General features: G+C 35.6%; 3 protein-coding genes across 3 annotated transcripts; all 3 read right to left on the minus strand.

The window, feature by feature from the left end:
- Nucleotides 1–7994: 7994 nt before the first annotated feature.
- On the minus strand, nucleotides 7995–8492 carry LOC111370819 (30S ribosomal protein S6 alpha, chloroplastic). The gene has a single exon (XM_022992696.1). It carries the CDS (start codon nucleotides 8427–8429, stop codon nucleotides 8010–8012), a length of 420 nt encoding a protein of 139 aa, XP_022848464.1. The 5' UTR covers nucleotides 8430–8492; the 3' UTR covers nucleotides 7995–8009.
- Nucleotides 8493–13555: 5063 nt separating this feature from the next.
- On the minus strand, nucleotides 13556–15543 carry LOC111370315. Its single transcript, XM_022991988.1, has 5 exons — nucleotides 14893–15543; nucleotides 14699–14815; nucleotides 14273–14448; nucleotides 13974–14175; nucleotides 13556–13901 (listed from the first exon to the last, which is right to left on the minus strand). The coding sequence occupies exons 1-5, from the start codon at nucleotides 15433–15435 to the stop codon at nucleotides 13752–13754; spliced, it is 1188 nt and encodes a 395-aa protein (XP_022847756.1). The 5' UTR covers nucleotides 15436–15543; the 3' UTR covers nucleotides 13556–13751.
- A 2713-nt stretch (nucleotides 15544–18256) lies between these two features.
- On the minus strand, nucleotides 18257–21132 carry LOC111370820 (transcription factor TCP4-like). The gene is made up of 2 exons (XM_022992698.1): nucleotides 18754–21132; nucleotides 18257–18645 (listed from the first exon to the last, which is right to left on the minus strand). The coding sequence occupies exon 1, from the start codon at nucleotides 20087–20089 to the stop codon at nucleotides 18797–18799; it is 1293 nt and encodes a 430-aa protein (XP_022848466.1). The 5' UTR covers nucleotides 20090–21132; the 3' UTR covers nucleotides 18257–18645; nucleotides 18754–18796.
- Nucleotides 21133–24800: the final 3668 nt, after the last annotated feature.

Below are 24800 nucleotides of genomic sequence, written 5' to 3' on the forward strand. Positions count from 1 at the left end.
TGCGTGCCAAGTATTGGGATCTTCTTTTTACACCATAATTTTTTGGCCATCGCTCATTTTTCCTCAAGTCATTTTCCATCAAAATCCCATCACTAATTTTCATGCCGGAGGTTCAGCGGGAGAGATAACTCCAACCTCTTCTTGCATGTGTTCCATTGTTCATCGAAATAGCAGGAGCCACCTTGCTATACTATGGAAGTCCAAGGTCGATTCATTTTCACGTATAATTCATGAAGAAAAGCGCTAAAGACAAGTGCTTGTTTGTCATAAATTTTTTAAATTTGTAAACTGGTCAAATATAATTTTTTATCATATATTCTATACAAATTTTATGACTTCTTATTTTATAATCGACAAAACATAATGAATAAACATAAAAACAAAAATGTACGTAAACATACACCACCATTCATTGGCGGACCCCCATTGGGTCCTAGTGGGTCAAGTGACCCACCAACTTCGGATTTTTTTTCCATTTTTTTTTTTTTTTTTTTGGGGGGGGGGGGTACCACTCAGTATGTGGGTGAGAACCATTTAGTGAGTGGACGTGTTATACCAGACACGTGGTTAATAATCACTTAGCCATTACAAAGCATTAAACATCTATAAATACTCCAAATGCGTGCCAAGTATTGGGATCTTCTTTTTACACCATAATTTTTTGGCCATCGCTCATTTTTCCTCAAGTCATTTTCCATCAAAATCCCATCACTAATTTTCATGCCGGAGGTTCAGCGGGAGAGATAACTCCAACCTCTTCTTGCATGTGTTCCATTGTTCATCGAAATAGCAGGAGCCACCTTGCTATACTATGGAAGTCCAAGGTCGATTCATTTTCACGTATAATTCATGAAGAAAAGCGCTAAAGACAAGTGCTTGTTTGTCATAAATTTTTTAAATTTGTAAACTGGTCAAATATAATTTTTTATCATATATTCTATACAAATTTTATGACTTCTTATTTTATAATCGACAAAACATAATGAATAAACATAAAAACAAAAATGTACGTAAACATACACCACCATTCATTGGCGGACCCCCATTGGGTCCTAGTGGGTCAAGTGACCCACCAACTTCGGATTTTTTTTCCATTTTTTTTTTTTTTTTTTGAGGTGGTGGTGGTTGTTGTTTTAATAGGCTCCAAAATTACGAAGAAAGAATAGTATCTTTCCATTACCAAACAACAATTGAATTGACTATTTTCATAAGTAAATCTGTGATTATTGATAAAGAGATTATTTTTTTACTCGAATTGATTGTTTTAATTGGTAATTTGTATCAAATATAGAAAATCACTTTAAACGTAAGTCTGTGTTTAAAGTATCGACAATAATATAATTATAAAACGTTAAAGCACATAGAGAACAATTGTAATAAGATATTGAAGATATTAAATTTTTAGTAACTTATTTATAAGTTTGATTGTATCCCACTAACTCTAAATATCTGCATCCACCACTGCTACCATTCCTTGTTTCTTACTATCTTAAGTCGAAAAAGTTAGATAATATCAAAATGACGACATTAACAATTATTCTACTTTTGTTATTCCTTCCTTTGTTTGTTATCACTTTTGTTTCACTATTTTTTTATTCAGCATATTCGTACGAAAATAATAGAGGAATATGAGAGCTGACTAAGCATCTTTATTCCTTCTGTCAGAATGATTGCGATTCGCTAATTAGGTTTTTCTAACAAAGAAACAAATACTTGTATTAATGAAGTGATTTGACGAGATTTTGAGGCTAACAGTTTTATTCTTCGTAGGTAAATAAACTCACCACTGCTACCATTCCTTGTTTCTTACTATCTTAAGTCGAAAAAGTTAGATAATATCAAAATGACGACATTAACAATTATTCTACTTTTGTTATTCTTTCTTTTGTTTGTTATCACTTTTGTTTCACTATTTTTTTATTCAGCATATTCGTACGAAAATAATAGAGGAATATGAGAGCTGACTAAGCATCTTTATTCCTTTTGTCAGAATGATTGCGATTCGCTAATTAGGTTTTTCCAACAAAGAAACAAATACTTGTATTAATGAAGTGATTTGACGAGATTTTGAGGCTAACAGTTTTATTCTTCGTAGGTAAATAAACAATAAAGATGAACAAATCTATTAGTAAAGATTAATACAAAATAAATAAGTATAATTCTTAATTATAAAATTCTGAAATTTGAAAATCTCGAGGGAAGTCGTTAGTAGTTGCAATCATGGCTCTCGTACTTTTATTTTATTTTATTTTAAGACCCAAAACAAAAGACTTAATCCAACTTTGCAGAACAGACTATGCCCCGTTTGATAGAGATAAAAATCAGCTTTTTAGCAAATTTTGATAAAAATTGATAAAATATGTGATTGAAAAACTGTAAATCTTATAAAATATGTAATTAAAATTAATTGTTGATTTTGACTTTGATAAAAAAAAAATTTTAACTTCTATTAGACGGGAGCTATATAATGTTTATGATTACGGTTAACAACCAATTATAAGTTGGACTACAACACACATTTCAAGGGCCAATTACATTGTGTATTTGAAACAGTGAAACATCGCCCCTGTTTGTTTCTCATTTTTTCTCTACTAAAATGAAAAATATGACTGTTATCTATCACATCGAGCCACCAAATTTGAATTTATATCTCTTGTGTGGGACTCATAACGGTTATATTTTTCATTCTCATTTTTACAAAAATGGGAAACAAACGCCCCCATCAATTCATTTATGACAAATACAAGACATAGAAAAACTTACAACAAGCAATTTATTTCAATATAAACCAAATTCCAATAAATTCTGGTCCCTGCTACTTATACAATGCCCTATCTAAACAGGGGGCGATGTGACGCCCCCTATTGGCCGGAGCTGCGTAGATACCAAGCCAATCTGTTTGGACGGGACATTGTCCAAGAGGAAAAACTCATAAATTGTTGTCATATACTTCCTAATTTAAGTATCGAAATCTTATCACTAGTTCACACGATTTTACCTATTATTTTATACCAACAATAATTGCAACATGTGTTAAGAACTGCGTTTGGTCTTGCGTCTTTTGACCCCCCTGATCTCGTACTCAAAATGGAACGAAATAAAGATACACGTTAATGATCATTAATTTTATTAGAAAAATGATCATTTTATTTATAATTAAATTTGATTTCGATTCGATGCAAGATCTAGTAATGAACATAAAAACGTTAGTTTATTTAAAATAAATTAAATAGTTTATATTCTTACACTATACAAGAGAATGAAAATATGGGGACCGAATTTAAAATAATAGGTTATTGAAATAAAATAATATTTACAAAATTCTGCACCTTATCAAATGAATTTCCATACACGGCTTACACACACACACTAACTGCAATCAACACGCACTAAACACGCTCTTCGTCTCACACATATGGATACACCGCATGTCTATATAGATACATATATTTTCTTCGACACATACTACACTGTGAATACTCCATTTTTGAAGCCATGGCGCGCCAATCCAATCCGAAACCGAAGCCGTTATACACTCTCTTCTTCTTCATGATCCTTTGTGGATTCACCTACGGTCGCTTCATTTCTGACAGTCCAGATCTCGTCTCTGACGGGGTTCATACACACGCCTCCAGTTTGCCTTCATTTATCCGCATGTACGCGGCAGAGGAGACGTGTGAACAAACGTACGGGTTCATGCCGTGCACCTCTACGGCATTGGGAAATCTGTTCCTAATTATAGTTTATGGATACCTGATGTTCCAAGCCGCGACGTACCTCTCCAGTGGTAGTGAGCTTTTGCTTGAGATTCTCGGTCCTGGAATTGTTGGTGGTCTTTTTCTCCCTATTCTCGGAGCTCTTCCTGATGCTATGCTTATTCTCGGTACTAATCAATTTTCACTATTTCATCGTATATTCAAAGTTAGCTGAATTTATTATGCTTTGCTGTGCGCTTTGCCCGGTCAGCTATAAAAAGAGTTAATGAAAATTTCAGGTTGAATAGAAACTTGATACACATAGCGCAGTGTTGAGAGCAGATTGTCTGAAAATTGAGTCGGATACTCTATACCTACATGCATAGTAATTTAAATTTCCTTTAATTAATATCACAAGTTGAAAAGCAAAGTATGCGTCTTTGGGTATAAATTCATCTCTAAGAAACTGAAAATGAATAGATTTGGTCTTTTTGATTTATTTATTTTTTCAAAAAAGTAAATATCCCCTTTAGATTTTTTTTTTTTTAAAATTCATAACAGTGTCTACCCCCTCACATGGAGGAGACTCACTCATTTATTTGAAGTGGATCCCCCTCCACGTAAGGGATGGACACCGTTATAGAGATCGTATTATATAAAAGTAGCATATTCCTTTTTTTAAAACCTTCCTTTGTATTTAACCGCATGATGTAGTAAATTAGATTAGGGAATTTACCAACTTAATGTTCATCTTCTCCCATGTTTTAAATTTGAAAATTTTAATGACATTATCAATACTTCTTCAAATGAATTTGTCTTAATTATAAAATTCTGAAATTTGAAAATCTCGGAGGGAAGTCGTTAGTAGTTGCAATCATGCTCTCGTACTTTTATTTTATTTTATTTTAAGACCCAAAACAAAAGACTTAATCCAACTTTGCAGAACAGACTATGCCCCGTTTGATAGAGATAAAAATCAGCTTTTTAGCAAATTTTGATAAAAATTGATAAAATATGTGATTGAAAAACTGTAAATCTTATAAAATATGTAATTAAAATTAATTGTTGATTTTGACTTTGATAAAAAAAAAAATTTTAACTTCTATTAGACGGGAGCTATATAATGTTAATGATTACGGTTAACAACCAATTATAAGTTGGACTACAACACACATTTCAAGGGCCAATTACATTGTGTATTTGAAACAGTGAAACATCGCCCCTGTTTATTTCTTATTCTTTCTCCACTAGAATGAAAAATATGACTGTTATCTATCACATCAAGCCACCAAATTTGAATTTATATCTCTTGTGTGAGATCCATAACGGTTATATTTTTCATTCTCATTTTTACAAAAATGGGAAACAAACGCCCCCTTCAATTCATTTATGACAAATACAAGACACAGAAAAACTTACAACAAGCAATTTATTTCGATATAAACCAAATTCCAATAAATTCTGGTCCCTGCTACTTATACAATGCCCTGTCTAAACAGGGGGCGATGTGACGCCCCCTATTGGCCGGAGCTGCGTAGATACCAAGCCAATCTGTTTGGACGGGACATTGTCCAAGAGGAAAAACTCATAAATTGTTGTCATATACTTCCTAATTTAAGTATCGAAATCTTATCACTAGTTCACACGATTTTACCTATTATTTTATACCAACAATAATTGCAACATGTGTTAAGAACTGCGTTTGGTCTTGCGTCTTTTGACCCCCCTGATCTCGTACTCAAAATGGAACGAAATAAAGATACACGTTAATGATCATTAATTTTATTAGAAAAATGATCATTTTATTTATAATTAAATTTGATTTCGATTCGATGCAAGATCTAGTAATGAACATAAAAACGTTAGTTTATTTAAAATAAATTAAATAGTTTATATTCTTACACTATACAAGAGAATGAAAATATGGGGACCGAATTTAAAATAATAGGTTATTGAAATAAAATAATATTTACAAAATTCTGCACCTTATCAAATGAATTTCCATACACGGCTTACACACACACTCACTACAATCAACCCGCACTAAACACGCTCTTCGTCTCACACATATGGATACACCGCATGTCTATATAGATACATATATTTTCTTCGACACATACTACACTGTGAATACTCCATTTTTGAAGCCATGGCGCGCCAATCCAATCCGAAACCGAAGCCGTTATACACTCTCTTCTTCTTCATGATCCTTTGTGGATTCACCTACGGTCGCTTCATTTCTGACAGTCCAGATCTCGTCTCTGACGGGGTTCATACACACGCCTCCAGTTTGCCTTCATTTATCCGCATGTACGCGGCAGAGGAGACGTGTGAACAAACGTACGGGTTCATGCCGTGCACCTCTACGGCATTGGGAAATCTGTTCCTAATTATAGTTTATGGATACCTGATGTTCCAAGCCGCGACGTACCTCTCCAGTGGTAGTGAGCTTTTGCTTGAGATTCTCGGTCCTGGAATTGTTGGTGGTCTTTTTCTCCCTATTCTCGGAGCTCTTCCTGATGCTATGCTTATTCTCGGTACTAATCAATTTTCACTATTTCATCGTATATTCAAAGTTAGCTGAATTTATTATGCTTTGCTGTGCGCTTTGCCCGGTCAGCTATAAAAAGAGTTAATGAAAATTTCAGGTTGAATAGAAACTTGATACACATAGCGCAGTGTTGAGAGCAGATTGTCTGAAAATTGAGTCGGATACTCTATACCTACATGCATAGTAAAAATGATCATTTTATTTATAATTAAATTTGATTTCGATTCGATGCAAGATCTAGTAATGAACATAAAAACGTTAGTTTATTTAAAATAAATTAAATAGTTTATATTCTTACACTATACAAGAGAATAAAAATATAGGGACCGAATTTAAAATAATAGGTTCTTGAAATAAAATAATATTTACAAAATTCTGCACCTTATCAAATGAATTTCCATACACGGCTTACACACACACACTAACTGCAATCAACACGCACTAAACACGCTCTTCGTCTCACACATATGGATACACCGCATGTCTATATAGATACATATATTTTCTTCGACACATACTACACTGTGAATACTCCATTTTTGAAGCCATGGCGCGCCAATCCAATCCGAAACCGAAGCCGTTATACACTCTCTTCTTCTTCATGATCCTTTGTGGATTCACCTACGGTCGCTTCATTTCTGACAGTCCAGATCTCGTCTCTGACGGGGTTCATACACACGCCTCCAGTTTGCCTTCATTTATCCGCATGTACGCGGCAGAGGAGACGTGTGAACAAACGTACGGGTTCATGCCGTGCACCTCTACGGCATTGGGAAATCTGTTCCTAATTATAGTTTATGGATACCTGATGTTCCAAGCCGCGACGTACCTCTCCAGTGGTAGTGAGCTTTTGCTTGAGATTCTCGGTCCTGGAATTGTTGGTGGTCTTTTTCTCCCTATTCTCGGAGCTCTTCCTGATGCTATGCTTATTCTCGGTACTAATCAATTTTCACTATTTCATCGTATATTCAAAGTTAGCTGAATTTATTATGCTTTGCTGTGCGCTTTGCCCGGTCAGCTATAAAAAGAGTTAATGAAAATTTCAGGTTGAATAGAAACTTGATACACATAGCGCAGTGTTGAGAGCAGATTGTCTGAAAATTGAGTCGGATACTCTATACCTACATGCATAGTAATTTAAATTTCCTTTAATTAATATCACAAGTTGAAAAGCAAAGTATGCGTCTTTGGGTATAAATTCATCTCTAAGAAACTGAAAATGAATAGATTTGGTCTTTTTGATTTATTTATTTTTTCAAAAAAGTAAATATCCCCTTTAGATTTTTTTTTTTTTTTTAAATTCATAACAGTGTCTACCCCCTCACATGGAGGAGACTCACTCATTTATTTGAAGTGGATCCCCCTCCACGTAAGGGATGGACACCGTTATAGAGATCGTATTATATAAAAGTAGCATATTCCTTTTTTTAAAACCTTCCTTTGTATTTAACCGCATGATGTAGTAAATTAGATTAGGGAATTTACTTCTAAGGCTGTAACATGTAAACATGTTTGGCTAAGCTTTAAAAGTTACTTTTAAGCTCTTATATTAAGCTTAGCCAAACATGCTAATGTACTCTAATTTGTATTCCTTTATCCGTAAAACTAAACACCGAAAATGCTCCTTCAGGCTTCAAACGAGTCAAATTATTGAATAAAACCACTCCACTGTTCCCAGCACAATTCAATTCCTAAATTTCAAACTCTATATTACATTTTCAATAATTACACAATCCCAGGCCGTAATTTATGTTAATTTCAATTTATAATTCCATCATAAATAGGAAAGATACCTCCTCGTACTTCTGGGTAAAGGCGAGGCGCTCGTCTTCAGACATGTCGGGCCTTAGCACCACCATGGTCTCGTACTGGCGGAGGCCCGGTGGGCACTGGGGTTCCTCTTTCTCTTCAACGTCCGGGAAACCCGACCCAGGTACGGCCGGCGGTGGGTCATCTGTGCCTGAAATATCTCGTTGAAATAATGAGATATCAAATTCTGCTCTAACCACCAGTCCTCTTGATCTAGTGAAGTAGTTTAAAGATTTACGGGGGTTTGATTCCAAGAAAAACTGGGCTCTGCTAGAAAATGAGATTATTGAAAACGAAGAAAATTGAGGGTAGTTGTGGGGCAATTTGGGAACTGTGAAAGCAGAGGAAATTAGGGAACTTGAAAACTTCGCCATTGTTTTGGTGTTTTGAGGAGCTTTGAGCAGAGTCCGTTGGAAGATATACTCAAAAAGAGATAGGGATAACTCTTATAAACGATTTTAAAAAAATAATTGCAACTTTACACGATTTAACAAAAGATGACTCTTGGCCTTTGTACATGGGCTACGAGGGCTTCTAAACATTTCATATTTAAGAAATTAAGTATCATCTATTTCAAAAATTAGATATTAATGAAATTTTATTTATTAAATAATAATTTAAAAACATATTTTATCAGTTAACAATATTATGGTCACACTTACGTATTGATAGGTCACAATATATTCTTCGTCACACATTATCAAATTAATTGATCACAAATTATTTTTTGATTACAAATCAAAAATTTTAAAAGTCACAATTTATTTGTCGGTCACAAATCAAAAATTTTATAGACAACAACTTATTTCACAATCACAAATTATTAAATTAATTTGTCACAATTAACCAAATTCTGAGTCATAATCACTTTTTTTTCGATCTCGTATTATTTATTGATCACAAATTAACAATTTATTAGTCGTAATACCCAAATAATTGGTTACGTATACCACTCCCACTTCCACTCCTACCACCACCAAACCCTACATTACCCACAGAACACCCCTACCATCGCTTCCAGAACTACCACCCCCTTGCCAGCGTCACCACACCACCACACACACAGCCACATCACACCACCATTGCCACGCATTTTATGCAACGTGATTTATATCACAAGTGTACGGTATCAAGTTTTGTAATATAGTTTTGAAGTAAGAGTGTTGAACTCATAGGGATTGTAATTTAATTTCTACCAAGTACTATAATTGGGTAGCTTCGATTTTATCTAGACGAATGGAATTTGAAATCAATATTGTTAACTAATCTAACAATAAATTTGGTGACGAATTCAATGGATGCAAATTATATGAATAAATCAAGCTGGAAAAGTCTAGGGAATTATTTCACCTAACTATCAATTACAATTCAATTATGTCCAGTTATTCTAATCAATTTTTCCATATTTAAAAGCAAGAATTCTAATGTATTTCTCACCCTAGGGAATTATTTCACCTAAATTTCAATTCCAATATTTTTATTCCGACTCAAAATCAAGAATTTATTGAAGTTTCAATTCTTTTATGGAGTAAGCTTCATAAATTCTATACTTTTTCTCGAAACTCATAGATCCTATATTGTGTCAATCCTATGATTGTACCTAAATTTGTCTCTCTCGAGCGTCGAAGTTTAAAACATCAAATCATTCAATTAGTTGCCAGTTAATTGAAAGCATTAAAATCATGACACAATTAAAACATATGTGAAAAATTAAATAAAAGTAACTATAACATAATTAAACCATAATATCAAATTTTGGCTACAATCAATCCTTAGAATATAAATTTAGCTCATGATATAATCTATGGAAATACAAAAATTCATATAAGAAAACATAAGGAAGAGAGTAAAAAAAACTAGGATGTAGATCATCAATTTCTTCCATTGATGTTGTTTTTGCCTCCCTTGATTCCTCCTTTGAATTGTCTTCAATCTTGGCACTTCAATTGTTGTGTTTGACCCCTTCAATTCTTCTTGAAAATAGAGTTTTTTGAATGATATTTATAATATGTTGGGATCTTGGACGAATTAGAGTTGAATTGGGCCAAGAAAAGAGTCTAAAAACATAAAAACACGTTTTCCCGCATATCCAACGCCTAGAGATATCAACGAGTCGAGCCGACTCACGAGTCGAAACTCGAGGTTTGGGCTCGACTCTAGTAAAATGGGTCGAGCTTTTTACGAGCCAGAGCCGAGCAAAAGCTCGGCAAAAAAACTAGGCTCAACCCAAGTTTTTCGCTTGGGCCTAAGCGAGCCAAGCCGGCCTGATTGTTTTTTTTTTTTTTTTTTTTGAATTGATGACAAATCTAACATTTTTTAAAGAATTTAAAAATCGTACAATTTATACGAAATATAAATTAAATAAGAATTACAACTTTCCTCTTTTTTCAACTTGAAAAATCCATCTATAACTATTATAATAAAAGATAATGAATATTAGATTAAAGAATTGAATATTAGAACAAGAAATTGAAGTTGAGACTACAATATTACTAGTTGAAAATGATTGGAGCAAACTGATATGAAATTCAAAATTTTGCCCCCATATAGCAAAAATAATAATAATAAATAAATAAATAAAATCAACTTAACCAAATTTAAATTTCACATTTGAAATTCAAAAATTTGAACACCAATTTTAATATTAGACGGCAGCTACTGCCTAATGCTGCCTTAACTTAAGGCAACTATGTATAACTGCCTAAGCTTTACGTAATTTTTTTTCAATAAATTTTTGTATTGTTTCGGGCCGGCTCGGGCTCGAGCTGATGCCCCAAAAATGGGGATCGGCCTGAGCATTGGCTCGATTTCTTCGAACCACGAGTCGAGCCTGTTCGGGGTTTTTTCGAGCTGAACCACAGGCTGCCCGAGCCCTTTTGACACCCCTAAGTGCAGAGCTTGCTGTTATTTTCAGTAAGTGAGCCCCCGGTTCGGTGGAAAATGACAGACCATGAATCCTTCAATATTTTTAACATAACTTTCTCGTCCAACTTTCGATTGAGGTGATTCAAAAAGAGTTGGAAATATAACTCAAAGAGATACAACTTTGTTTTAGACATCATTCTCCAATTTGATCGTTTGATATGCCAAAAATCGGTCTCAATGTGAGGCTAAAATTCTAAAGCATAACTTTTCGGTTGGAAATTGATTTGTGGTCATATTTTGCATAAATTTGATTTTTTTGACATCTTTTTTCATCCAATTGACTCCTAACACTCTCAGATCTTCATCACGAGGTTCGATACAACTTTTGAATATTTGTACTTTAGTCCCTCGAACTTTGGATCTCTTACAATTTGGCATTTTCTCCAATTTCACCAACTTTTACTTATTTAATTGAATTTCAATTCAATTTCATCAACTTATATCAAAACATCAAAACACACTTTAAAACGTTCTAACACAATCTCAATAGTAGCAAAATAATGAATTAAATGGTAAAAATATAATGAGCGTCGAGCACTCATCAACCATATATAACATCCCACAACCACCACCCCAACCAAAATATCCACAAACCTATCGTCGCCACCACTATATACTAACACCGCCTGCATCACCACCGAAAAAACCACCACAAAATATGACACAAAATTACCATCGAAATCACCGGAAAACACTGGAGAAAGCAATAAAACACCGAAAAAACCAACGTGGTAAGGCAAGAGTGGCAGCCTGAAAACTTCCGCCGATGATTGCGATGCAGCAGAAGTAATCAGCCAATCTGTGACCCCGCCACAAAAGCCAAGCAAATGCAACGTCGAAGTAACCACCAGAACATCACGATCTGTAACCAAGCGAAACCACGAATCTTCGAGATTTGTGACCAGAAAAACACACGGATCCTCGCGCAAAGCCGCACGAACCGATGACCACAACCTCAACGTCAGAGGTGCCATGTCGCTGGATGGGATGTGTCGCTAGAGAGGAGAAAATGTAGAGAAAAGGGAAATGATGAGAAAGAAAGTGAAAAATGATTTAAGGTTTGAGGTGTATAAGGTGGGTCGGCTTTGCTATGGGTACAACATGGTGTCCATTTTGGGGTAGGGCTTTTGTGGGGGTACGATGGGTTGTGTAGATTAATTTAAATTGAGTGGGGGTGAGCGTTTTGGTGGGTAGTGAGTTTGTAGATTATTTAACTTTATAATATTATTATTAATATTCAAAAAATTATATTGTCAACTGATTTTTCTATAAAAATACTTTAAATCTGAATTTTGAATTGGAAACTTAAAAAATCTGGTTGGGTTAAATTTCCACTCAATTCAAAATCATGAGATCAATTCGTGAAGTGATTCGGTCTGGACTAAGGGCCTGTTTGCCAAGATTTTCAAAAAGTCAAAAGTTACATTTAAGATTAAGGGTCCGTTTGGTAAGGCTTTTATTTTCGTGAAAAAAATTCCTTTCTAAAGAAGCTCTGTAATTAGAAGTCACAATATGTCAACTTTATTTAAAAACTCTTTTCACAAGAAGAAATATTTTTTTTTTTAATTAATCAAGTGAGTTCAAAAGCGCTTTTACGTTCGAACTCTCATTTTGACTTTTCAAAAGTCATACAAAACAAACTCTAAAAGTAGTGATGTAGAATGATTTTATCCACTTTGTTTAACAATTTTTAAATTGGTCAACATTATAACGTATTTTATAATTTTTATTATTTCCTAGTTAATTTTTTGACAAAAAAAAATCTAAAAATGATCCATGCAACACAGTCCACCTCTCGGGATTTGGTTGTACAATGTCAAATAAGACTATAAGAGTTTAGACAATCCCACTCACCTTTACACTTTTAGCCATGTATAATCATTGTTATTCAAAAACACCACACGACAAATAAAATTTCAAATATAAACCCCGCTCGCCCCCAAAAATCCCCAAGATTGGAGATAGGAGCGTCTCCACTCCCATCCCATTATAATCCCTAATTTGAAGTAAGAAAAGACAAAATCATTGTAGATGCACACAAGTCACATGTTAGTAGTGATGGCAAACAAGTCCATTGGCTCGATGCTGCCCGTGTCGAAAAATGTCAGAGTCAATCCGGCTTGGAGCTCATTTCTACGAGCCAAGCCTCAAAAATCAGGATTGGTCAGAGCTTGGACCAACCCACGAGCCCAAATACTAGCTGGCTGGTATATGGGTTAGTGTGACCCGCCTTTTTATGTTTTTAAACCACTTGTATAATTAATTTTTTTTAGCTTGGAAAATAATGATCACTTAGTTTGTAAAATTCATAAATTTGTATAATTAATTTTGTAGTTCTTAAACAAAGGCTCGAGCCAAAGACGTATCCAAGCCCCCATTTTTTGGAGACGAGCTAAGTCCGGGCTCAACTTGAGCCTAAAAAGTTTGAGCCTTTTTTATTTACGAGCTGATACTGAGTCTTGAGTTTAGGCTCGTGAGCCGACTCAACTCGACTTGTTACAACCATTGCATGTTAGTTTGTTACCAATACTACGAAGCTAGTAAATGACTCAGAAAAGTCAAAAGGTTTGCTCATACATAGCTTCAAACAAACAAAATTCACTCTTTATCTCTCCATCTTTTTCCTATTAATGCCAAGAATTCATCGCACAAGGCTCTATTCTTACATAATCAGCTCCATATTCGCGAAAACATGAAAAAGGACTAACACAATCCATTTAATGAGACATCACACACTTGCACTGATAAGATTACCACAAGACCGAGAGTCTCTATAGCTTTAGATCGAGATCAACTGTTTCTCGTTTTTCACCATTGGCATAATCAAAACAGCTTGATCCTTGTCCGATTTGTACCTTGGACGGGAAAAAGGTAAAAGGCAGTTGTTGGATCGATCTTCGTTCTGGATCTTTGGCACTTCCCTAACAATGGAAAGAAAGTAAAAATCGTTAACAAAAATGAAAACAACGATAAAAAAATGTCTTGTTCCACACCTGACTGTGAATGTATTCGAGATCAGATAATTCTTGCTCCTGATGGCCTGAATATGCGTACGGATGCTTATGTCTTGAGATCAGAGGAAAGGAAGCAACTGGAGGAGCCAATGTGAGAAAATCTCCATTCAGACCTCTATTTTCTCTAGTTACTTCATTCGGATTTTGCTCGGGCAGGGGACCTGGGGTCGAAGGGTTCTCTCTGAAAAAGTCGTTTAAAGAAACACCATTAGCATACTGCATATATTCGGGGATGCTGATGAGCACGATGAGATTGGAGTATTTGTTGGGGGAGAAACCTGCTGCATTTTTTAATGCTTGGTTCCATCTGTGTGGTGCATCCATTGCTACACGAACCAGTTTCATCTGATCCCGAAATGGAGATTAGATATTTGGGATGAAATTTTCCATGGAAAGAAGGGGCTGGAGGAGTTTCCATAGAGAAGGGATATGACCTCTTTATGCCGCCAACCATCTACGTTTCGATCACAGACAGATCAAATTAGCTACAAAATATTGATAGACCTTTGCTCGATCCTACTAAGAACGAAGAAGGGATATTGAAATCCGTAACAATCTACCAATTTTAGAAGGATCTGCTTGAGAGAAACTGAAACTTAAATTGAATCACGACATAAACATCCACATTATGCTAGATCTCATTCGTCGAAAGAAAAATAAAGTCGTCCTGATTGTAGTCATGAATTGGAGAAGAATAAGCACACCTTCTCCTCCTCTGGCCAAAATAGTCTATAATTGTTGCCAAGATAACTTTGGTTTGAAGGGGGCTCTATCTGAAAATCTAACACAGATGATGATGAAATCCCTGAATAGGCATTCCCCTGCAAATCGAATGTTATCATCAATAAAAAGCCTAAGCGAGCAGATCAAATTATTATACATGGACTAATCAGCTAACCATTGATGAAGAAGTTGGTGGCTGGAATTGATGTACTCTTTGTTGTGCACTCGGAAGAGGCAAAACCCCAAAAGGGTTCGACTCATATGGAAAAATCGTATGAGCTTGAATGGTGAATCTATGAAGATTTCTCCCTTCAAGATTGTACTCACCATTCCACAATCTAGGCCAACTGCCATGCTCCAAACCTATTTCCCCTCCACTCACAATCAATGGCTTCGAGAATTGAACTGAATTCGGATGTAAAAACTCAATATATGGAATTGATTGGGAAAGATTATATGTAGAATTAGGCGAAGGAAGATCATTTGGTGATGGTGGGGCTAAAGGGATTGAATTTGAAGAAAGTGAAACAATTGATTTGGCCAAAAGATTAGCTGCTATTAATGTTGCATCATTTTTTTTTTGTTCCAATCTAATCTTTTCCAATTGAGCCACACCTAATCCTCTCCGTGGAACTTTTTTTTGCTTCTCCTTTTTCGATCTACCGCCACCGCCGCCACCACTACAACCGCTCAAATCCATGTTTTCTTCTTTACCCATTTTCCCTTTTAAGCTTAAATATAAATCTTGAAATTTAAAGGAGAGCCCAAACGGGATATTAAATATGGCAAACCATCCACCATATCCTCTACCATATTCTTGAAGATACACAAAATCTGAAAAATAACAAAGAATCTGAGGGTTTTGAAATGAACGCAAATGCCAAATGGAAAATTTATTAAGAATTTAAGGAACTAAATCTCCATTCAATAGATTACACAAAATATATGGAATCAAGTATGCCATTCATAATTCAGCAAGATTACTAAAACCCATTAAAGTGAGAAATAAATGGGAGAGAATCTGTGAGGTTTCGGATTTTTCTCAAAACTCAGTTGTCTCAGTGACAAATCAGATAATTTATACTGTATTATGAAAATAAAAACCAAGATTTTCAGAATTTAAACATGTTAATGCGAGTCCAAAGCAATTAATTTGAATGATTTAACCCTTGCTAATAAATTCTAATTTTACACCCACTCCATTCTTTCCTTTATACACCAACTCTCTCTCCTTTACAGCCCTTTGATATTCTTCAGCATAAATTATGGGGTGAGAGACAAGAGTTGTGCATTTTTGTAGCAAATAAGAATATGTTTTTTGGTTGAGTTTTGCAGCTTTGCATGAAGTGGGGTCCATCTAATCCTGCTGCATGTATTTCACCATGAAAACGCTTGTGCATCATTTTCTAGAAGGTTGGACCCCAATCTTGAGGCTTCTACCGTTCCGTCCTTGGAGCATCGTGAAGGAGGTAAATCGCGGGATATGCCACAGTAGGTTAGGGAACAAGAGTTTGCCCGTACACTGATGTTCACAAAGAGTCCAATTCCATATCTTAAAAATCAAACAAGAGTTTGCCCGTACACTTGCGCATAATTTTCTTGAAGAGGAGAGGTTTGGTTCTACTTAAAAGTAAATATTCATTTATTAAATAAAAAAAATAACTTCTAAACATTCAGAGCCTCTTTGAGCCCCATTTTTGACTTAGAATGCATTTTATAATGGTAGATTGATGGAGAATATGTAGTTAAAAAAGGAAAAGAAAAAAATTTGAATTTGCGTATAATATTATTTTACTTTGTCTAAATATATTGCATACTTTAGGTCAACGTTCAAAATAGATATTGGAACGTTAAGCATTACTTTAAACTTTGACAAGTTTCAGTAACGAGTGCCATAATTACCATGACGTGATTGTAACGGATAGAACAATTATAAACTTCATTGTTACTAAATTAGACAAGATTAAAGAAGAGTAACAATTGTAATGTCGAGTTCAGCATATAAAAATATATTATAAAAGTTATGTTTTTTTTTTTTTAATAAAAGATAATCGAGTTATATGTAATCTTGCTCCAATGTCAATGACTAAAGTCATGAAATATACTTCTGCCATAATTGATTGGATTTCTTCAAGCAATAACTTCCGGCAATATCAGAAACCATTATTATGTAAGGAAAGATTGCTTAGTTTACCATTCACTAGTTTTAGACAAGATGGTTCGACTCGAACATGGATCTTGTCTTCTTCTGAATTGGGATTCACTGTCACTCTGAATGGCATTCAAGAGATTTTCTAGTTTTAGACCTTCTGTTATATGAGTTATTGCGGTGTAAAAATGACTTGAAGTGAACTTATTCCTGCCCTTTGGGACGATACTCATCAGCCATTAAGAAGTACCAACAACCATCAAGCACTCGTCACCATCTCAATATAAACTAAATGCTTTTCTTTATATTTTTCAGAGGTGTAGAACAGTTTCCAGCTATACTAAGTTGTAAGAGACACTGAAGATTTGCAGGGTTGGGACCAGCATTTGATGGCTAAGTATCATGGTTGAATTCATGGACAAGTCAATTCTTTTACTTCTAAAGAAATATAAGTTATGCAAACATGTTAAAAGATAACAAGTCAATGAAAAGTAAGTTTGAGTAACTTTGAGTTCAGCAAAACATGCTGAGAATGCAAGCAAAATCCCACTAAGCCGAACAGGTGAGCCGACTTCTACAGACTTTTAGGTTGTATAACCTTACTCAGTTTAGTACATGTTTGGTAGTGTAGTGAATAAGATTTAAGCTTCTTATTCTTCCTCGATACCAACAAGTCCTATCCAAACCCTCCAAACCAAACGTACCATTTGTTTAGGTCAAGGTAAATGGAGCTTTCATAAGCAAAATTCAACCCAACTTCAAGTATGGTAATTTATACTGCATCTAGTAACAAGAGTTAAAAGTCCCTATGACTAAACTAGTTTCCCTTTCACAACAATCTTAAGTAAAGACCTCTAAACGAATGGAGACGACCCAATCAGGACTGCTCAAGCCCAGATATGACACAAAGCTAAATCAGTTGGATAAGATTTGCTGCTATCACAAAAATAATGAGTAGGCATAAGATTTAAGATACCTATTGCTTGAAATGGCCGCACAGGAACTTCAACCTGTATTGACGGTCTAATAAAGAAAAGTGTCACTTATATGCCAGTTCCACATCGAAAGATATATAGTTCTTAGGAAACAACTCTCTTTTTCATGGAAAATGACTTCTATCACAATGCTCCCCACAAGCAGAGGTAGACAAGTAAAAGATCGGTAGTTCTTTCGATTCTTTTTGCTGTCCTAAGAAATTTGATGAGGGCATGAACTGTAACATTTAGAAAGAAGGCAGGCAGACAATCAATAAATCGCAATATTCCCGAATTGACCATTTCCAAAACAGAGGAGACAACCCAATTAATTGTTCCTCTCATTAATTCAAGAAGGCAACAACTAGCTAACATCAGTATCTCCACACCAAAATAACACCCGATTTGCCAACCAGTTTGGTCCAAATGAAGAAGATATGAAGTTATATTTCATGAAAACACATCTTCCTTGAAATCCTAAACTCATTACCTGAGAATTCATCAAAGAGTAGGAACAAAACTAATAGACAGGAGCGGCAAAACATGTCTAACAACAAAAACAGAAAGTAAATAGAACGGCTTGAAACAAAGTTAAGCTACTAGCTCACTCAGACAGTAAACACATTAAACTGTAAGTAGAATAGCAATCCGGTATTGAAAAATCTGAAATGACACTCAGAATTCTTCTTCCCACGGCAGTGGCCACCAGACTTAACTCACCAAAGTACCTCAAAGGAACCAGGAGCAGCAAAAACTAGGATATATTGTACTGCCTGATTTCTTCCACTGGCAAATCGATAAATTCCTGAAAATTCATTCCAATGTGACAGCATACATTATTCTTGACTAAAAATTTGGCAGAAAAGCAAGTTGACACTTGACAAAACTGAAAAATGGGGATTCCTCGTATTACCTGTCAATGCAAGAGAGGATTCGCTGTTTTGTGAGTTTAACTCTCAATGGCGAGAATCAGAGGAAGCAGAGGATGGCTTGTCGGAATAACCATCATGCTCCTCTTCATCACCCTGAATTCGTGTAGGAATATGAAACCCAGAGAATCCACCCACTCCTGAGGCAAATCCAATTCCAGGTAGCGAAGATGGATAAATGGGAAACACTGCAGGATGGTTCTGCAGCTGTTGGCTATGATCAGTCGTGGCAATAGAGCCGGCGGATGGGTCCATCCAAGCACGAATCGAAGGTGAGTTACTGGACTGAAGGGGTCCCCTCTGAGAAAGAAACTGGTTTTGGACTAACAGCTGTTGCAACAGTGGCTGAGGCACTGATGGAGAATTAAACGAGTATATAGCTGCTCCACCACTCCCAGTCACGGTGTCTCCACTGGCATTCCAAGCCGGAAGCCTCTGGAACCGGCTGATTTCAGACATCTGCTGGAGTTGTTCAGACCAGGCGGCAGTGCCATCAAACCCCAATGGAGTGCCACTTAATAGGATTTGTGCTTGTGATTGAACATGTGTTTGTTCATTGTGGTGAATGGGATTTTGATGCTGCTGAGGCTGTTGTTGGTTGTGGTGGTGGAGCAAAATTGGATCTTGAAATGACTGCAAAGAGAGCCTTAGATCTTGGCTATGGCTATTGGTTCTTGACAGCAAATCAGAAGTTCCAAAGTTCTGAAACTGCATAGCTGAGGAACTGGCCTCGGCCGAAGCACCCATTGGGAATAAGGACTTAATAGTATCTGCTATGACATCGGAGTCCAACGAAGGGGGCAGAAAGCTCGCGTTCAGGTTCGAGTTCGGATTCGCAGTTTCCCTCTGGTGCAAACCTTGTTGCTCACTTTCACCTCCCAGCATTCTCATTGCCCTTTTACTCGAAGGCCCTGCAATATTAATATCCATCTGGCGCTGTGATTGTTGCTGGTGGTTTTCGTCAAAAAGCTTCTGTGCATCTTGCTTAAAACTCGCTTCTACTGACGAACCAGTGGTGGGTTTCCAGGCCGGCAGTTGCGCCAGCTCGTCAATGGCTGCCTGGGCCTTTTTTATAAGCCAATCCACAGCCTTGCTCGGGCGGTCAAAACCAAGGCGGTCCTGTACATCATAGAACTGAATGGCAGTATGAGCAGCGAGGCGAACACGGCGGTCCCTTGGTCCTTTAGAGGTACAGACTTTACTATGCCGATCTTTTCGTCCTGTGGACCTTATGATATGACCGCCTTGAACTTCCACTATCTCACCGCCTGTGTTTCTCAATCTCGACAACATTTGGCGGTGATGAGAATTTTCCCCCATTTTCTCAGACAATCTTGCATGTTCTCCGGCCGGCTCCAGTGATGATGAAGTAGGATAGTATAAACGTTTCTTTGTCAACTGCGCTTGTGGCTGTGATGCTATTTCTTCTAAACTAACAAAGCCTGACGGCTGATTATGTTGGAAAAATTCTACAGACTGATGAAGTTGGTGGTGATGACCATGAGACAGCGGCGCTTCTGGTTGTGATTGTTCCTCCTCCTCCTCCTGGCGGCGGCGGTGGTGGTCTTTTTCCTCTTCCTCTTCTTCTACATTTCTTGAGAATCTAACAACTTGGGATTTTTGGTTCTCGTTCGGATAAAGATGAGGATTCCTCAGAGGATCCAGACTCAGACCCTTGTTCTTCTTTTCCTGTTCCAGCTTCTTTTTTAAACAACTTTTGCTTATTTTCAATGAGTGGCTTTTTTTTGCTGCTGCTGCTGCTTCTCACTCTTCTCCTCTTTTTTCTTACTCTGTTTCTGTAATATCTGCTTACCCCAAAAGTCCCTGCCATTCAAACTTCCAAATTCCATCACTTTAGACAGAGAGAGCACTCCCCCTATAACAATCTAATTTTCAGCCTAGCCCATTTTCTTCATACTGCTTTCTCACTTTTAAACAGCTTTTAATAATAGGCTAACAGTACGTACTCTATCTATTACTGTAATCTGTACTGTATATAAAGAGAATTCTTGATTTTTTAGGCTAAAATCAAGAATCCCTCTTCTCCTCCAGTACACTATAATTTTTTGCTCAATCAATGAGATGGGTTTTGAACCAAGAAACAAGAGGACAAGTTTTTATTCAATCGGCAGTGTTTGGTCAGAAAGGAGATTAAAGATATCTGTGATCTCATCAATGGTTTCTGCACCTGCTGCTTTTTGTACAGTCTATGCAAACACTAATACCAGAACCAGAGAACGCCACCAATTCTCGATCTTTCTTTTACAAATATTTTGCTACTTTCTTCAAAATTCCTTCCCCATTGGGTTCTCTCTCCAAGATTTTATTTTATTTTATTTTTAGTTTCAACTTCTTAGTGATAACACTTGGTAATGAGTTATGACTTGAGGGTGTGGGGGTGGGGTATAGAGGGATAGATACTCCAAAAATTCCACCACCATCCCTCACTGAAAACGACCTTTTACAGCTTTTTGGGTTTTTAGCTTCCTTTTTTCATTTCTCTCTTTATCTTTACTGCTTCACTTAAAAAGTAACAAGATCATCTTTCTCTCAAATTTCCCTCTCCAAACCAACTTTTCTGGTTTGTTTGATTATAGTGAATGGTATCTATTCATTTCATTTTAACTTTAAAAGGTTGTGCGTGGTATAATCTTTGTATAATGTTTACAGATATTCCAATACACCAATACTAACAGTACAATTTTTACTAAAGTTGTTATGTCTTTGCCTACAAGATAGGTCACGTTGCAATCAGCTAAGCAAAATATCGGAAAACGTCAACACTCCATCTCACATTTTCTCTTCCGCATGCCTCTTCCACGCAATAAGGCTATGCTTTAGACCCTTGTTTGATTTTCATTACATTACATTTTATTTTTCTCTCTCCTATTTTCAACCACACAATCTTCCATAAAATAATATTACACGTAAATCGAAATTTTTTTTTCTTTTTCAACCACTCCTTTTTCAAAAAACACTATTCTATACATTAAATTTTCCCCGTAATGGGGACCAAACAGGGGCTAGATGCTGTTGGTGCATTTTAATATTAAAAATTCATTCATTATATTTTCTTTTAATAAGTTTGTAGGTTTTGGGAGTTGAGAAAGTGAAGAGGTTGGGGTTTGGAAAATGAAATTGAAAAGATTCATTTGTTTATGACACCTCTTTATTTTGGGTGGCTTATTTTTACTTATAAATAGGATCATTCATTGGTCATTCATCAACACCACAACAATAACAATTCTTTTAACTTTTCTCCTTGCACTCTCACTCATTTTCCTTGAGAGATTATTGAGCAAATAAAGGTGTTTCTTTAGTGGAGCTTTGAGCTCAACAAATTGTTCACAGTTTGTTTAAGCCATACGATGAATAGTCATATTTTGGAGGGGACAAGTCATGGAGAAATTCTGCTACACCATGTTTTAGGCTTTATCAACCACAGAAGACTTGAATATCCTTCAAAAGAGCGAAATATCCGCGTCTCAATCATTCCAATTTCTTTATCTTTCTATTATGTAACTCATTTTTTATTATTGAAAATTCACCAACAATTTTAAGGAGATTTAAACAAAGGGAATTAGCACCTGAAAAGCCTATTGACAACTTCGAAGATCTTAGCAAGTCCTTCGTTTTAAGGGAGCTCATTTTAAGCGGTGGAAAAGTAAAGTCCTATTTCACCTCAGTCTTCTTAAAGTATATCCTACATCCTCACTGAGAAGAATCTAAACAAGGTCTCTATCAACAATATGAACGAAGAGGAACTTCGAGAGCGTTATATCTTGAATTGCCTAGCGGATAATTTTATGATTATTACAATACTACTTACTCCTTTGCAAAGAAAATGTGGAAAGCTTCACAAAATAAATATGATACTGAGGAAGCTGGGACAAAGAAATACGCTGCTAGCCATTTCTTCGCTATCAAATGGTAGATGAAAAATCTGTGGTAGAATAAGCACAAGATTTTCAAATGATTGTTGCAAAGGTTAGATTTGAAGGCATCAAAATTGGGGACAACCATATCGTGGTTCGCAATCATTGACAAGCTACGCTATCATAGAGAGAGTTTCAAAAGTCAATGCCCCATAAGTAGAAAGAGACGTCCCTGAAGACGTTGATCACTTGCATCCATGTAGAGGAAGAAGCTAGAGGCCAAGATGCATCTATGACAGAAGGAAGTAATGGACATTCTAGCATGAAAGTAAATTTAATTTCAGCAAATAATGACTTGCCCAATAATCAGTTTTTTGGAAATAGTCAATTGAAGCTAAGAAAGAAAAATAAGAAAATTTATGGTAAACCTCACAAACGGGGAAATCCGAACTAGAAAAATATGAATCAAGGCTCTCCTTCTCAAAATAAAATTTATAATGCATGTTTTGTTTGTGGTAAAAGTGGGTATATTGCTCGACATTGTAGATTTCGTAATTAACAGCCTTTTCCTTAGGCTAATGTAATCGAAGAGCTACTTGTGGCCATGATTTACAGTATATTGAAAGATGTTGGGCAGATTTTGGTGTCAATAGGCATGTCTGCTATGATAAAAATTGGTTTAAGAATTACAATCCCTTCGAGGAAGAGAAAACCATCTGCTTAGTGATTCTAGCAAAATCAAGATTGTTGGAAGTGGTGAGGTTGGATTGAAATTCACATCTGGACATGTGCTAACTTTGAAAGATGTTTTACATGCATCGTCAATGAGGAAGAATTTGATGTCAAGTGTTCTTCTTAATAAGACTGACTTTAGACACGCTATAGAATGTGGTCAATATACAATTATCAAAAATGGTTTATTTGTCGGTAAAGGTTATGCATGTGATGGAATGTACAAATTGAATATTGAGAGCAATAAAACAAAATCTACTTTTATTCACATGCTTTCCTCTGTGAATTTTTGGCATACTTGTTTATATCATATAAACAGTATATATGTGAGAATCATAGGAAGTTTAGAATTACTCCCAAGAATGAAAAATGATTTCAAAAAATCTGAAATTTACAGCCAAGTAAAAATTACAAAGAAGCCTCATATAAGTGTTGAAAGAAATACTAAATTGTTAGAATTAATTCATACTGATCTTTATGAATTTGAAGGGATTTTAACTCGATGAGGAAATAGATATTTTATCAATTTTATTGATGATTTTTCAAGATATGCTTATCTGTTATTTATTGAAAAGTAAAAGTGATGCTTTTGATAAATTCAAAGTTTTCCTCCAAGAAATTGAAAATCAATATTGCAGAAAAATCAAAAGATTTAGAATTGATATAGGCCGAGAGTATGATTGCTTTTAATTCTTTTGTTCAGTCTTGGGAATAGTTCATGAGACTACTGCACCATACTCACTTACTTCTAAAGGTGTAGCTGAAAGAGAAAACTGAACTTTGATTGATTTGACAAATGCCATACTCATTGAGTAGGGTACTTCTTCGTATCTTTAGGGTGAAGCAATTTTAAATGCATGTTATGTGTTAAATAGGATGCCCCACAAGAAAACAAAAATCCCTTGAAATTTTAAGGGTTTGGGGCTATGCAGCTTTTGTAAGGCTAACAGATCCTAAAATACCAAAATTGAGTGTTAGAACTATTACTTGTGCTTTTTTTGGATCTGAAATAAATAGTACAGCCTGTAGATTTTTAGATATTTAAAATAATTTTATTTTTATTTTTTTTAGTCAAGTGATGCTATTTTTCACGAAAATAAATTTCCTTTCAAAACCAAAAATAGGGTGAGTGAATAAGTAAGACAAAATATTTATCAAAACTGAGTTCTTTTACTCCTTTTCTAAACCAAGAAAATTTTCAAATTGAACTTCAAAGGAGTAAAAGAGCTAGAGTTGAAAAAGATTTTGGGCATGGCTAGCATGTTTTCAATATTGAGGATACTTAACTTTCTTAACAAGAAGTTTTTACATCACCTGATACTATATTTTGAAAATAGGTTGTAAATAATGAGATGAATTCTCTAATCTCTAACAATGCTTGAACATTGATCAAATTACCATCAGGTCGTACAAATATAAATTGG

Source organism: Olea europaea, chromosome 21 (assembly GCF_002742605.1).
Source record: "Olea europaea var. sylvestris chromosome 21, O_europaea_v1, whole genome shotgun sequence".
Lineage (NCBI taxonomy): Eukaryota > Viridiplantae > Streptophyta > Magnoliopsida > Lamiales > Oleaceae > Olea > Olea europaea.